Raw genomic sequence first — 16,878 nt, 5'->3', positions numbered from 1 at the left:
GTATGGGAATGTGTGTTTCATCATAATAAATTGGGCTAGAACTAGGAACTACATGCGCTACAGGTTTGTGGCGGGGGAGTTCACAAGGTATCCACAGATCAGAGTGAAATATTATAACCAGTCTGTACTAGATTCATGAAGGTCAAGGTTGCACTGGATGAGCATGAATGAATTTTATCATGTCAGTGGTATAGAGCAATGCTTCAGACATCAGTCACAGGATTTTCGGGTCCAGATTTCCACATATCTCCATGCCACTGTCATCAGTTTTTCATAAGCTCTTTATAGTGATCTGTCATCTCCACACAATATTACTGAATGAGCCTAGTGATGCCAAGCATTTTTAATACTTGTTGATGAAACTAGTTAATGCAGTACATTTGCTTTGCTTGAAAACAATGTGCAACTTCTTGTTCTTGGGATCTTCAAAGAGTAAGTAATAAAAATGTGCTTTCTATATTGCAGTATGACGAGGATGGAGAAAGTCTGAATGGACCTGCATACAGTTATACCCGAGAACAGACAGTGTTTACAGACACACATCTATGACCAGCCACAACTACTGGATCATCAAGTATTTCAAACATTACAACAGTGGTCGGAGAAGCAAAGAATAGTGGACAAACATTACTGCATGAATCACATGTTCAGTAATATGTCCATTGCCATCATACTGTAAAAGGCCTAGCCAAGTCATCAAAGATTTTATGAATGCAACACTAAAAAGATAAACATGCCATTTTTAAAAAAAACATGATTAGTCACCAATATATAATACTAATATGACACTGGGAACACTATGGACTCATATATATACAGAGGGATTGTTTAATTTGAAGAAGTGTGGTGAAACATATTTGAACAAAATCTAAGGTTAACACAAGGGACTCATTTTTTCATTGATTGATCTCTACTTAGGCTAAATAAAAAAAAGCTAAATGTTTCCTGGGCATCAGTGCATCACTTTTATTTGTGCAAATTGCCACTTAAACAATAATTTTGACTTGGCCGTGTCCCGATCATCCATTTGTCCACTATAAGAATGAGAGTCTGTAAGAACAAATGTGACGGAATCTACAACTCATTAACATGTGTTATACCACACATGTAAACTTCCAAAGCTGCATTTCGGAGAGAAAATAAATATGGATGTGTACCTCCCTCGTCACTTATTTTTCTGTCAAAAATTTAAAATAGAGCCCCACCTCCCTCGTCACTTTTGAAAAAAAATGTGCCTGAGAAACGTTTAATTTTTTTTCATGCAGCCTTACATACTCTGATTGTTTGAAACTACCCATGATGTCACTTGTCTGCATAAATTTTAATATGAATAGTTATAGTTAAGACTTCTTCTCATGGAAAGGATGCAACCTGGAACAAATTGTGTATTATTTTCTGTAATGTAAAAACTGTGCTCCTGGCTAAAATATGGATGAATATACTGTCTGTGATTAGTCAATGGTGATCTGGTAAAGAAGGCAGAAGAAGGTCGGTCACATTATATCACTGATTCCTTGTGGGTTGATACATCATGATGATGATGATGATGATGATGATGATGGCAGATAGGGTGATGGACTGAAAGCCCTCTTTGTTTGGAAAAGGTCATTTGGTGCTGGGAGCCGTATGGGGTGGAGTTCATGAAACAAACTGACAGCAGTAGAAGATGGGTTTGCCAAAATTGATGACAACTGTCATCAAGCATTGAGTAATACTGACCCTGTTCTAACATTCCAAATTAAATAACTGCAAAGTTGAACTATATATAAAAACTCATATGGAGATGGAGGAAGTGATGAAAACATGTTACAAAACCTGGGTCTCGAAGGGTCATAGCTGTAAATGCAATACAGTCCGAAGACCCCCACCCCAAGCCCACCCTCCACCCTGTTGTATCGAATGACCAGACCTTCCACTCATCAGTTCCATCCATCTTTTAATATAAGTTATTTTTACAAGGGCCTGTGCAATAAAGTATTTTGTATCGCACATATCGTCAATACTTGTACAAATGTGATACCTGGTGTATCAACTGTGTTGCAGCCAGTAAAGTCAAGAGGTTGGTATTCTTATGTAAATAGTAGTGATCTACAGTGTCTCAAAGTCATAGGACAGTACATGTTCTCTGTCCATCCTAGACTGCAGCATTATAGCATCTAAGAATGCCCACTTTGTCAGGACTATCATGAACTCAGTTCATATTTGTTGAAAATTGCTCTCTGTACATAAAACATACACTTCTCTGTGATTCACCACATGAGGACACCATTGTCCTCCAACATAAACTATGACAGCTTCTGCACATCGTTTGTGGGGACCCTGTTACATGTGACTGGGAGTATCAAGAACACAGCATCAGAAAGGGGTGACATCCATCTGTGTGATTCCTTTAAAGGATACTTATGTGAAATATGTCAAGTTATTTGATAATCATACACTTCTCGAAAACCTTAACCATCTTATCCATAACCAGACTCCTTCGCAGTTTTCTCAGATAATTGATATACATCCCCTTTTTGGTGCCATGTCATTTACGAAGGTGCCAGTCACTACTTGTTTAATATTATACTGATAGCAGATGTCTCTATTTCTTCATCATTATACTCAATATATAACTTCAATTTCATGTCATGAAAAAAACAATCACAAATAATTATTTTTGATTTTGTATTATTTATTTCATATCACATCAGTAAAATTATGTCAGTGTTTGTACTTAAGGAGAATAGTACCTGTCAACTTTGTACAATATTTTGCAATAAAATAAGTTTCATCAGTTCAGTTGTTGTTGTATTTGTGACATAGTGCTAATGCCTTAGTGAATGACTCAGTGAGATGTGTTAAACACCACTTTCACTATAGACTATCTAAGCATTGTGTTTACTTGTTGATACTACTTGATCCCTCTTATCATTGGCTTCATTACCAGTGTTATTTTTTTTTTAGTTCCCTACTGGCCTCTTCAAATGATGTTTTTTTATTCTATTACATGCTGTTGTTAATGTTAATCCGCTGTTTATCACAACATAAGATATACATAAAGCGTCACACTATTTGGTTGTATTCACTTTAAGCTTGTTAATGATGTAAGAATTTACATCGAAACATCGCTCAATGAAATAAACAGGAAGGGGTAATCCATAAAGCTGTATTAAACTAGTACTTATATTGTTGCGCTGGGCGTGAGGGGATGAAAAAAAGACATGGTCAGCTGTGTCAGTATTCCTTGTGTCTGTTTCGTATTTATGTCGAAACTGCAACAAGGCATCTCAGTCTCAGTGGGCGAGCCCCACAAATCTACCCTAATTCTGTATCAGTACAAACTGACATGCATGTGAACTATATAAGGACATGTACAATAGTTTCCCATGTATTAACCAGGATTGTTGGATAGTTTGTGCAAGGTCTTGAACACTAGACCATTGTGATGTCACTTGTCAACAATGGTTGATCATGTGAACCCCTGTGCTTTGATGAACCATACAACTTTATGGTTACAATTGTTTATCTCAGCACATACCACACACAACACAATCAGTCTTCAACATGTATATACTCAACAACTATCAATGACAGTACCATGTTATTTCATGGTTCAAACATTTTAGACATGTATTTGTGAACAACATACCGAATTCCCCTGTCTATGGTCAGGCATCTCAGGTTTCAGGTAGGCGACCATCTTGCGTACAGATATCTACCGTTTAACCTGATTATCTCAGCATTAGTATGGACAACATATGAACACTCATGATACATGCAGCATAACCACGGTAACAGTTCTACTTGTCATATTGTGCTTACCACAACACTACATCTCTCACTATACTTCCAAACAAACGTTCAGATGGATGGTAACGCTATATCAAGTTAACTTAAACATTGTGCCTCTGGAGATCTTGGCATTGGTTGTACGAAAAGACAGGTTTCCAACACTAACAATCACCTGTCTCAGTGTCATGCTGCTTTCTTAGCAAACAAATTAAACCTATCCAAAAATCTGCATCATTCATGTGTGGTATTAAATAACAGTATGTTTTAGCAGAGGTCAGAGCACCTGTTGGTGAAGAGTCTTTGACTGCAAGGAGTGCAGATGGTGAGATGCTGTCATATAGACCTACAATAGTAATACAGTTTATCTCCAATACCCAAGATGAGCCCGGAGTTCCCTTTTCGATTGGCCCATTGTGTAGAGTACTGTACAGCTGGAATTGTCTCCCTTGTCACTGGGCATGGAGGAGGCACAGTCCTCATCAGCTGGCCAGTCTTCACAGACCAGAACCTCATGTAGCAATCCTGTCCAGCTGAAAAAAAATCATTTCATTTACGTCTGTGTCAAATGATAATGAACTCCATACAATTATTGATCACTCATAAACTCATCTCCAGCATTTACTACAAACAAAAATTACGTGAACACCATAAAATTTGAAAGTCACAGTAAACATACACATGGTGAGGCTGATTACACTCTAAGGTAAAACGAACAGATTCACAACTGTCAGCATGCAGTTGCCACAAGCTGCATGGGAAGTCTGTCTTCCACATGTACTAGATGTTGTGTTTGGGCGTTTGACTCAAACATGGTGCTGATGTCTTTCAGCACCCTTGTTTTTTTTGCTGTTTTTGACGTTTCATTTCACTTAAACTCAGCGAATACTGAATCAGTATATTTACTGCAAGTTCTAACTTATCAGTGAAAGTGCCCATTAAAAAGCAAACAAAAAGCTGCATTTACCTTTGAGTATATATGACCTCATCATGTATAAGTGTATATATGACTATCGGATTTTAGGGAGTTCCCATACACCTGTTCTCTCATCAACTCACCTCCATACAACACCTGCTCTGTCTCATCCAGGTGTAGTGGTATCCGACTGTATCGGTTGAAGAGCCCAGAATACTCAATCACAGCTCGCTGCATGCGTACATCCCACATCTTCACCTAGATGAACAGACTTACTTTTTAACAACCACCATTAATGCCCAAGAGAAAAAGAGGACATTTTCCAAAAAGACACTTTATCAGTATTTTGTATACAAAGTACTAACCCTTCCTGAAATATCACTTGAGAACAATTCATTCTCTGAGCTGCTGATCCTGAGAGAGGAAATGCTTGTTTTGTGTCCGAGGTAGGAGTTTGGTCGAGTTGGGAGGTTGCGAAGATCATGGCACAAGATGGCCCCGTTTCTCCCACCACTGTACAGGATACGTCCTGACTGTAACATGGCAAAAGGTGATACAGTTATCATGTGAAACTGGCTTCCACAGGAGATATTGCTTGGTTGCGATCAAGTGACACCTCACAAAAGATATTGCTGTGAGTGTGATGGAATAGCATCACAATGCTTTGGAGACAGTGACATTATCATCAGTTATTATGATGCGACAATCAAATTACATTAACATGATTAATAATATAATCAGTCATTATAATGACACAATCAATGACATTAATAACATCAGTTACTATGTCACAATCAAATGACATTACTATTATACATACTAACATCATCAGTTGACACATCAAATGACACATTAAATGACATCAACAACATCAGTTATTATGTTGACACAATCAAATGACATTACTAACGTCATCAGTTACTATAATGTCAAATCAACTTAATTTACTTACCTCATTTACCACAATGCCATTATCAAATGACATTAAAAATAGCTTTGTTACTGAAGCTGGATAGATGTACTTTTCACACTGATAACACTGCATGTTTATGTTTAGAACTTCATAAAGTCTGAGGAATGGTTTTAGACAAGTTGGATGATCTACTCTCTTGTACAGAATGCTTAAGACACAGAGTATGTAAAATCTGATTTTGAAGTGATAAAGTTTGCTAAAATTACTTATGGTAAACTTCTCTTCTATGACAATATATAATCACAAATACAACACAACAAGGCCCTTCTTGATCTGTTGTGTAACTCACACTGGGTGAAAATATCTGGGCAAAGGGATCACTTGAACATGGAAACTCCCACATCCTCCTCGTCTCCACATCCACCAACAGTGAGCACTTCTCACTGCCCACACTGAACTGTTGCCGAGGATAATTCCATGCACACGTCCAGGTCGCTCTGGACCCAAGATCAAAATCAAAGTACTCCTCCTGGCGTCGAGTCCTGTCCAGGTTCCTGATGAAGGCTAAACTAACAGAATTGCCAGTATGGCATATAGTAGTATACAACACGTGGTTACGATCGGGAGACTTGATAAATGGAGCCCAACATACATTAGAGATTTTATTCCAAGACTGAAGAACAGTGGTCCCTGTAGCACCAACACTGACTGAGAGTGTAGCACTGGTGTCCATTCTCTGCTTCTCCTCCAGATGCAACAGTTGCAGCCTCTGCATCACCGTCTCCTTCACTGACCACAGTCCAAGGATCTTGTCCTTGTCCTTGCTAGTGTCCATCATGATCATGTGCTCCAAGGCTTCATGGACTCCATGAGGAGCATCAAACACAACCCAAGATCCTGCTGGTTTCAAAGACCTGATGTCAGACATCACCAGCCCATTCTCAAGCTGCATCCTGCCAATATCACCTCTTTCATTTCTACAGAGTATGTGAACAAAATTGCTTGTCAGTTTTGGCAGGTTAGAATTATGTTTCGTTTGATTTGAAGACACAAGTTCAGATAAATCTTTAAGTCTCTGTTTTTCTGCTTGATCCCTTTCAATCTTCTCCTTTGTAACAACATTCACATTGTTATTGCTTGAAAGGATCTTGAAGTACTTCTTCTTATCAGGGTCGTAGTAGAAGCCTGGGATCTGTGCTCAGTGTTAAGGCTAATTTGTTATTGTACTGAATAGTCCAGGCCAAAGGCTCGAGAAGTCCCTATCTTGTAGGATCTCTCAGCAGCAGTAAAACTGTTATCCAGTAATTATTATGACAACTCCACGCTCTAAAATTCTTGTTGAATTATGGAATTAGCCATGAAATAACAAGGTGTACTCCACTGTTGAAACAGTGTCCATATGTTCATAGACCAACTAATGAGTACTAACCACATAATCTAAAAGTGGCAGACACTGGTGTTCAACGTGGTCAAGAAATGCAGTATGGGTTGATAAAGTCAGATGTATCATATTACCTGATTTTGTTGCTATCTCTACATTTGGCCTATGAGTATGAAGCTGGACAACTAGATCAGGCAGATCCTGATCAGGAGTGAGCGAGTTATGAGGATGATCTATGATGCTTTTAGCAATATAAAAGTAAATATCACAGCCTATCAAAACTGAATCATAAAACTCAGTGGCTGACATTATATGCAAAGATCATTTGTGATTAGTCTTCAGTATTCTAACAGGACTATAATCAACAATGTTATGTCCAATCTTAATCAGCACTGTTCTGTTTTGAAAATATTGCAAAGGAGCAATGAATTTGACATGAAGTTTCAGCAAATGTTCTTGTTACATTGTAAGCAATATACCAGTTAGATCAAGACGGTGGCAGTGGGGTACATGATGGTTATAATGTCTACTCATCACTGGGTTCACTTCCTCCCTTGGCTAACAAAGTGTGAAACCCATTTCTGGGGTCTCCTTCCATGACATGGAAAATTGCTAACTGTACCAAGATGGCCTGTAATCAACTGTCTGGAAAAATCAGTGATAACAGTACATGACAGAGACAAAGCTGCTATTGTATTATAACACAGATGAGAAACAAGTAGAATAACCTTACATCATTAGTGCCTGATCTTCGCTTTGTTTTCTCATGACTAGTGTTGGGTATGAGGGACCTTTCATATGAAACAGAATGGTGAGAAAAGGATATGAGGAGCTTGTGAAGTCTGGCTCTTTGAACAGGCATCACTGGAGGTGTCTTCAACACTCTTTGTCTCTTGACGAGACTTCCTTTTCTTCTTGTGATACCTTTGAGATGACATGGTAGACTGATTTCTCTTGTTGGATTGGTCAAAGTGTCTTCCATGGGATGCAGAACTGCTGGAGACATATTGTTTTCTTTGCTTCTTCCATTTTTTAAACCCTTGGTGATCAGCATTAGCGTCCCTATGTCTCCTTCTACCTTCCGTGTGATGGTGACTTGTCGATGGGGAGCTGGTGTCTGGTGGAATGCGATCTTTACCCATAGCTTACTTATCTGAAATAAATCAAAACTGGCAATGCTAAATACGCTAAATATTTCACTATGTTCACTGAGCATGATATTGATGGGTGTCTGTCAAATCGCCCCAGCAACTAAATGATCCAGCAAATTTGGTCAAAATGCCTCAGATTTTGGGTCAAATCACCCAAGGTTTGGTCAAATCGCCCCAAGGGGGTAGTCAAAATGTCCCAATTTACCTAATATGGTTTAATATAACCCAAAAATGCATAGTTTTTGTCAACTTATAAAATATAAAATTCTTCACATAATAAGTCTTTGAAGGGCATTTAGAAGTGAAATGCATAAGAATGAAGATATTATGGATATCAACTTCTTTATATGATGAAGGAGTAAGCATTAAGTTGATCAGATAAAGAGGATGCCACAAAGGAGTTATTCAAGTCACTTGCAACTGTTATGAAGGATGTGTTTACAACCATAGTGCACCCAAATGCTACAACAAATGGATCAAGAGAAAACATGGATCAGCTAACAAGGATCCACAGGATTTTGATTTTGAGTTTCTTGTTACAGGTGGCATGCTGAAAAAGAAGCCAGCTTTTCAGTTTATTTGGAAACTGTTGGCCTTGCCCTTTATTGCTGCTTCAGAGATCCGTCAGACGTTTGAAGAGCTGACAGAGACCATCATCTCTATCAACAAACTTTGTCAGCTTGTGGGTTACATCAGAGACCACACAATATATTATAGGTCTGATTACACGAGGACCCAGTGGGTCTACAAAAGAACCTGTCTCCCTTCAACTTTTATTACAGTGTTGTCTACACATATTACTTTTGCTCTTATCAGTCTACTAATAGGAAATTTATCAGAAATATTACTACATCATATTATGTGAAGAATTTTATATGGAAGTTGACAAAAACTATGCATTTATGGCTTATATTAAACATTATTAAGTAAACTGGGGCATTTTGACTACCCCTTGGGGCGATTTGACCAAACCTGGGGCGAAATGACCAAAAATCTGGGGAATTTTAACCAAATTTGCTGGGGCGATTTGACTGGTACTCATATCCCAAAGCGAGCTGAATTCGACGTTCTGGTGATTACGACGATTGCATTGCCAGCGCTATATCGAGGAAGTATGTGCGCGATCGGAGTGCACAAACAGTTTCATCGGTAGGGTGGATGCCCAGTTCCTGTCGTGAGACGTTTTATTGACGATTGGAATCAAGAAATTAAGTTATGTAAAGAGCAAATAAAAAAACAATATTATTCACCCTCGATCGTTAATACCACTTCAGATGCAAAATCAATTGCCTGTACAACAAAAAATAGCGAGCAAAATTCTACAAGATCAGTCGTCTGCTAGTGACAGGTTATGTATGAAACAGGAAGCCACGTGATCAAAACACTCTCTCGCAGTGCAGAGGGAAAAGTATGGCTCACCATCGAAAACACATACAAATATACCTGGATGTGACAAGCGACCGCATTTTCGCCGATACGATGTTATAAACTCTATTTTTGTTGGAAACACATAATAGTTTTTTTGTGAGATAGATGAATATACCTTTATCACTCATGGTTAGCAAAATCAAAACTTAAAATGATAATAAAGATAAAAACTACGTTTTTGTCTTATAACGTCGAAAACCCCTTACACTGGGATACTGATAACATCACTCCTGACCCCACATTAACCACTACCTGAGCATTGACCATAACTCATGCACCTTGCAGCAACGTATAATCATAAAATACACATTTATTAAAATGATTATAATTTTGCGAAGAGATGTAAATCATATGAAACCACACACAGCAGAACTAGAATAACTGCGTTCAGAGTGATAGATCAGGTCATGAAATCAAACTGGAAAATCTGGACGCAGTAACCTGTACGCTATCGATATCTTGATTTTAAAAAGTATGCCTGTCAGCTGCCACTTCACGGAAATAATAAAAGAGTTGAATGACAAACAACTAGAGTCACTGTTAGTGCTTCAATACAACTAACACCTTTCTACATGTTTATCCCAGATTGTCTACGGACTGACATCATGAAACTGAAAAGTGCAAAGTTGTATGTGATTTAATACGGAAACAAAAGACTGTCGCTGAAAAGATAAAGGTTGTTATCTTATAAAAGAATATTTTCCTTAAGATTATGTGGCAGTTCATTGCTTAGTTTCTGCACGTTATCTATTTTGACTGACCCACAAATGATTATAAAACTTTATCATAGTCCGTTATTTTTGCGCTACTTGTTTTTAAAGTACTTCCGGTATAAACATGGCCCACGTGAGTGTTCAGGAAAGTTTATCAGAATCAGACTCTGACTCTATATCTATTAAAGAAGAAATAACGACAGGTGGGTACTAGCCGTCATTAATCTCAAGTAGGAAAGAGTTCCACCCGTACCCCCCTTTTTACACAGTAAATTTCCTATAGTGGGAGTCTTTCCCCAGCGTGATATTCCAACACTGAAAATAGTGAATTAAGTTCATTGATTGCTTTTAATACCAGTTCTAGTATATTGAATGTATATTTAGGGTGAGGTCATGTCCGTAATAGTTCCTCTCGTTCTCCATCCCAATTAATATTTATATATGGGCTATACCAGAATTATTAACGAAACCTAACACAACATTTCTAGAGGGCTCACAAAAATAACTAAAAGCCCCCAAATAAAGTACAATAAATAGAGTTGAACCACTTAGTGTTACTTATGGTAATCTGCAGAAGAAAGAATATGGGGGAATGGAAAGAACTCTTTCATCAATTTGTAATCTCAAGGATTTAGTGCGACTAACGGGATCGGGTGGTCAGGCTCGCTGACTTGGTTGACACATGTCATCGGTTCCCAATTGCGCAGATCGATGCTCATGTTGTTGATCACTGGATTGTCTGGTCCAGACTCGATTATTTACAGACCGCCGCCATATAGCTGGAATATTGCTGAGTGCGGCGTAAAACTAAACTCACTCACTCACTCAAGGATTTAGTGTGATCAGGATGGAGTCGTGCTGGCAGTTCTATTAACATTAGCTATAACTCCTGCACTGCTCTCATCCTAGGCTACCCTTTTGATCGTAAACACAGGCCAGGGACATGTAATGCAAAAACTAGCATCAAGATGTAGTCTTATATTGTCACTTTTTAGGTCTCAGCACTATGCAAAGGGGTCATTATGTAGTGCCCAAAAGCCTTCCATGACAATATATACCATGGTGCTGGTTTTCGCATTACAAGACCCATTGGTCTAAAACGAGGTAATCATCTTTAAAGACTCACCATGCATACCGACAGTTGCTCAGGATTCAGTTTTATGATGCCAAACCTGATCATCTAACCTGAAAACTCAGAATCCCCAAATGTAATATTTGTAACTAACATTGCTTACAAGTTACATTACAATACGACCATTTAGGTAGCAGATGTTTATCTCACTCAGATGATTGGGTTGATAATGATGTGACAACATACCACTGATTGGATACCAGACAAATTTAACCAGTTTCTAGTTATGAAATTTCATAATGAAATAAAAACAAACTTAGTTTTACTTTTTAACTGAGAAGTTTTCATATGGTGCAGTTAGTATATAACCAGTCAAATGAAAATATCCAAAGTTGATTGGCCAATTTCTGAAGACACACATGCAGACTAAGGGACCATCCATAATTTATGGCTAGGTTCAGACCGCCCACTTTGCTCTCGGGACGTAGGTTTGTCATCAATTTTGTACACATGTACTCGGGGGGGATAAGCAATTTTTTACATAAAAATATTTAAATAATTATGGGAAGGGGAGGGTGGTATTGCCTTTGCACATCACATGCTGGGGGTGGGGGAGTTGGGTGTCATTTACTTTGTGTATTAAAATTAAGGGGGGAATGGAGTAGTATCACATTGTACATGCATCTCCACAAACATCATCACACACAAACAACCCACCCCAACCCCAAAATAGTAAAAGTGTGATGTGTGACAATTTCAGATGACGAAGATAAAACCAAGAATGACAACACAACAGGAGATGGCACTCCACCTCCATCTGGACTGGCGGACGTCATGGCAGCCATTTTAACCAAGTCTGTTCAGAAGAAGGGTGCAGTTATTCTTGCTAAAGGTCAGACTGATAAAGAAATCCGTGTTCGGAAGAGGAAGAGAGATAAAGAAGAAGGGAAAGTTGTTGAAGATGACAGTGATTCTGATGTAGAGAACAAGAGAGAAAAATTTGAAAAGGTTATTTTTATGTATATGTTGTAATAATCAAAATTATGAACTTCTAGTATAATTTTGAGGTTCTAGTTGTTTGCTTATCAAACCAAACACCAAAGTTGATTTCCTCACTAGGGCACAAGAACTATGGCCCTATTTCTTTCTTTCATGTCTTTACATTGTTTTAATGTTGAAACCTTCATTAACATAACATCTTACTGACATCCTCAGTTCTCACCACTACAAAACAATAATAAAATGATATACAAATGCACAAAAGTTAAGCGCCACTATTTTCATAGTGTCTTGATTTCACCACTGAAGGTCAAACTATGAATGTTTTTGGCTGAATTAGCCTTCCATAGATTCTTTAACTTGAGATTGTCAAGATATGACAAGGAAAACGTTCAGCACATGCAACTCCATTTCCCTACCATCTGAATCTTGAAAATCATGTTTCATACACTTGGTTTCACCGGTCTGTTGTGAGATTCTCCTTTCACTTTAGAGTTTGAAAATCAGACATGGTGAGGACAAAAGTTAACTACTGCTGAGAGATGGCAGGTGATAGGCATGAAAAATGCTGGCATGTCATGCCGGGCGATTGCAAGGCAAATGGGACATCTCCACAGTGTCATCACCCATTTAGTTGCCAAACAATACCAAAACAATGATGTCAATGACAGGCATAGATCTCGTTATGATAGTTACCAATATCATTGAGTATCCAAAGTAGCAGATCACAGAAATATTGGGGGGTGCTTAACTTTGTGCATGTGTATAATAGAGATATTTATAAAGTGCCAGTGCATGCTCATGGCATTGAAATAAAAATCTAAGGACATGTCTTGTCAAACCAGAGAACCTAAGTTCATTTCCTCACAAGGACACAATAACTTTGGTCCTATTTCTTTCATTTATGTGTTTGCATTGTTTCAATACTGAAACCTTCATTAACATCACATCATAATTCTCACCACTACAAAACAATAATAAAATAATAGAGATATTTATAAAGTGCCAGTCCACCCATGAATGCATGCTCATGAGCAAAAATCTAAGGACATTGCATTGCCGTTCAGATGACAGTTGGAATGTGTTTTCTTATGAAACCTTGAAAATGGTAACACAAGGAATCCCAATTGTCAGATTGGGGCTATACCAGTGAATTCATCAAAATCATTATTGGTTTCTTGCCTCAGTGTGGCAAACATTTGAAATGAAAGAGACTTTCCAATTATAACCTTTTCCATAAGCAGTGACCCCATACAATAGCACCAATGTTCCTTTCAATAAAATGTCACACAGTTGTTAACCGTGGCATGAAATCTCATTAACTAGCAAACTTTAAAGTAAACTTAATTTCAGAGGAGAGAGTGGAATAACTTGTGTCGGGTGAAACCAGATCCACTGGAACGGAATAGAGAACGCCGTTTGCAACGAATAGCAACACGGTGAGTGACAGTTACCTGGATATTGTTGTATCATGCCTGTATCATATTACTGTATCACCTTAATCTCATGTTGTGTGATGCACTAATGATTACATTGCCATTCCAAAGATGATAATAAAGGAATCTGTTGATAGCCTACTTGATGATCAGACTTACTGGAAAAGCCAGATTTATAGATGTCAACTTCTTTATTGTGGATAACACGACAGTTCATACTCTCCGAAACAACGGAATGGGTCATCAGGGTTAAACTGTGACATGGTATCTCAGTTCGCTACCTGTAGAACTGTCATAATTCTGGACAAGTACTAACAGCTACATAAGCATGCACATCTGTATACACGATACAGTCATGAAAAGTGTGATAATCTTGACCAACAGGTTAACCCTTGAAGATCTGGCACGGAATTGGTCTTCAGCATCCATGTTTGTCGTAAAAGGCGACAATGAGATGGATTGGTCAGGCTTGCTGACATAGTTGACGTATGTCATTGTATCCAAATGTCTCGCAGTGTTGAGGCTTATGATGTTGATCACTTGATTGTCTGGTCCAGACTCAATTATTTACAGACTGCCGCAAATATATTGCTGTATTGTGCAGTGTTAAACAACACAGAAAGGTTTTTGGGGACAGAAAGTTAGTCCCCATTTCATCACACCTCACCCTATCTCACTACAGGGGTGTCGTTCAGCTATTCAATGCTGTCCGTCAACAACAGAAAGTTTTGGAGGAGAAACTCACAGAAGCTGGTTCATCCATTAAGAAAAGTGAAAAAGTGATGCAGTCTATGACCAAAGGAAAATTCCTCGATTTGCTGAAGGGTTCCAAACCCTCAATGTCAGAAGACTCAAAACAAGATATTAAGAAAGAACCGGTTTGTATCTCTCATGTTCTGTTTTTGCTACTATACAGGTCCAAGTTAGGACATTGGCCTTCATTAACCCATGCTTTTCATAAGAGGAGACTAACAGGATCAGGCTGGCTGACATAGTGGACACATACCATTGGTTCCAAATTGAGCCAATTGATGCACAAGCTGTTGATCACTGGACTGTCTGGTCCAAATTCAATTATTTACAGACTGCTGCCATATAGCTTGAATACTGCTGAGCATAAAACTATGCTCACTCTCTCTATTATTTCCCATCAGCAGATTTTAGTGGGTGTTTATGCCGTGACTATACAAAGTCTCTTGGGACCTGCGAAGGTCCGGGGTAGAATAGGCCTTCAGCAACCCATGTTTGCCATAAAAGGCGACTAATGGGATCGGGTGGTCAGACTCGCTGACTTGGTTGACACGTGTCATCAGTTCCCATTTGCACAGATTGATGCTCATGCTGTTGATCACTGGATTATCTGGACCAGGCTTGATTCTTTACTGACCGCCACTGTATAGCTGGAATATTGCTGAGTGCAGCGTAAAACTAAATTCACTCACAATGTCTCTTGGCCTTGTTACATTGACAGTGACCTTAGTACATGGATTTGGACCATAATTTAAGTGTTCTCACAACTGGTCTAACAGATATGCTTTGCTCCACGTTTTACAGTGGTATACAGAAATTCATTAAGAGCTGTCTGAAAACTGTAGATTCATTAGTAATGTTCTGGAAAATGTTCTTCTTGACAGTCGTAAAGGTGACACAAAGCATTTACAACATCATATGTACAACATAGAACCAGTCTTTAGAGGTAGAGAATAACAAAATAAAATGCCCATTTCTGCATGGACTGAGTAAAAAATTCTTCTGTTTATTAAAATGTTTCACAAGCGCTTCTGAATGGTGTTAAACAATAAACAAAACAGTGCTTTTAAGTATTAAATTTCTGTTTGGTGATCATGCGACTGATTTAGCTTTGTTTGTGATTTGACCTTCTTGGATCAGATTTCTGCTGTGTTTCAGACTCAGGAAAAAGATGAACAGTCGACGAAGTGGAAGATTTTAAGAGATGACTTTATGATGGGAGCCAAAATGAAGGATTGGGATAAAGACGACAGCAGCGATCAGGGGGAAGAAGGGGGAGGTGGGGGTACAGACTTGTCAGATAGCGAATGATAAATAAACCTGTGTGATTGTATTTCACCGAGTTTGTGGTCATTGAGATGAATGCCACTGATCTTTGTTGTAGAAGAAGTGGAGTCTGATTTGGCAGATGGTAGGCACTGACTGTGCTCTTGTGTTGACATATATATGTTACAGCCAGATTGTGAATTCAGTCATTTTATGAAATGACTTAAAATTTCAGTCATTTCAAGAAATGACTAAGAGAGTCAACCATTTTGTTTAACAACAATCAATATACTTCAGTCATTTCAGGAAATTTCACTTCATAACTTAATCTACAGAAGTGGATTCACTATTGTGGTAGTGACTGGAACACTTCAGCTTGGCTTTGAAGCATTTACACCCCGTTTCGTTTGACACTTGCTGTGTCCAGATCAGCCACACCTCACCAACCCCTGTCCACCACATATAGATGAAATGAAATTTCATGAAATGACTGAAGTATATTGATTGTTTTTAACAAGATGATGACAAATGGATGGCACACTTAAACACAAATTTTTTTTTGTCATTTCACAAAATGACTGATTTCACAATCTGACTGTAACATATACACTGAGGAAAATAATTAGGGATCACATGGAGCTGATCCTGTTTTTTCCAAGTTTCTTCATTGCATGGATTGTGAAGAAACCTGGAGATAAATGAAATAAGGGAACACTTACGTTTTTGTTCGATCCCTATTTTTTTTCCCTCAGTATATTTACAGTGCACAAGTTATCTGGGTTTACTACATTGTGTGCAGTATCTGGTCTTTTTTGTGTTGTTGTTGCTCTGGAAATTAGGAAAGTGTCCATAGACCTTCGCTTATTCAATATATTAATTCTTTGATCTATATGATGTCTATCTTGTCAATAACATTGTTACCAGTATTATGTGTGTTGATATGTGTTACAACATTTCTGTTTTCTTGTATACTGCATTAACAGGATATTACACTTTTTGTTATTATTGCGAAAAATCTACACAAAATAATTGAAAACTTACATTTCCCTTTGAAATAGACTAACAAACTCACAGGAACATTG

General features: G+C 38.2%; 3 protein-coding genes across 3 annotated transcripts in view; 2 read left to right on the top strand and 1 right to left on the bottom strand.

The window, feature by feature from the left end:
- The window catches only part of LOC137293729 (usherin-like), a 94,675-nt gene extending 92,662 nt beyond the window's left edge, over positions 1-2,013 (top strand). Inside the window, exon 65 of the mRNA XM_067824441.1 lies at positions 466-2,013. Within this exon, the coding sequence (XP_067680542.1) occupies positions 466-549 (84 nt within the window). The 3' untranslated portion in view covers positions 550-2,013. The remainder of the gene's footprint in view (positions 1-465) is intronic.
- A 643-nt stretch (positions 2,014-2,656) lies between these two features.
- LOC137293730 (DDB1- and CUL4-associated factor 4-like) lies at positions 2,657-10,122 on the bottom strand. Its single transcript, XM_067824442.1, has 6 exons — positions 10,002-10,122; positions 7,808-8,134; positions 5,950-6,794; positions 5,053-5,220; positions 4,831-4,945; positions 2,657-4,304 (listed from the first exon to the last, which is right to left on the bottom strand). The coding sequence occupies exons 2-6, from the start codon at positions 8,121-8,123 to the stop codon at positions 4,108-4,110; spliced, it is 1,641 nt and encodes a 546-aa protein (XP_067680543.1). The 5' UTR covers positions 8,124-8,134; positions 10,002-10,122; the 3' UTR covers positions 2,657-4,107.
- Positions 10,123-10,367: 245 nt separating this feature from the next.
- On the top strand, positions 10,368-15,863 carry LOC137294141 (RRP15-like protein). The gene is made up of 5 exons (XM_067825120.1): positions 10,368-10,476; positions 12,106-12,353; positions 13,698-13,783; positions 14,463-14,658; positions 15,689-15,863. The coding sequence occupies exons 1-5, from the start codon at positions 10,398-10,400 to the stop codon at positions 15,839-15,841; spliced, it is 762 nt and encodes a 253-aa protein (XP_067681221.1). The 5' UTR covers positions 10,368-10,397; the 3' UTR covers positions 15,842-15,863.
- The last annotated feature ends 1,015 nt before the right edge of the window (positions 15,864-16,878 follow it).

This window comes from Haliotis asinina, chromosome 8 (genome assembly GCF_037392515.1).
Source record: "Haliotis asinina isolate JCU_RB_2024 chromosome 8, JCU_Hal_asi_v2, whole genome shotgun sequence".
NCBI classification, from domain to species: Eukaryota; Metazoa; Mollusca; class Gastropoda; order Lepetellida; family Haliotidae; genus Haliotis; species Haliotis asinina.
The sequence above is the reverse complement of the archived record's forward strand: the minus strand, read 5'-3'. Positions and strand labels throughout refer to the sequence as shown.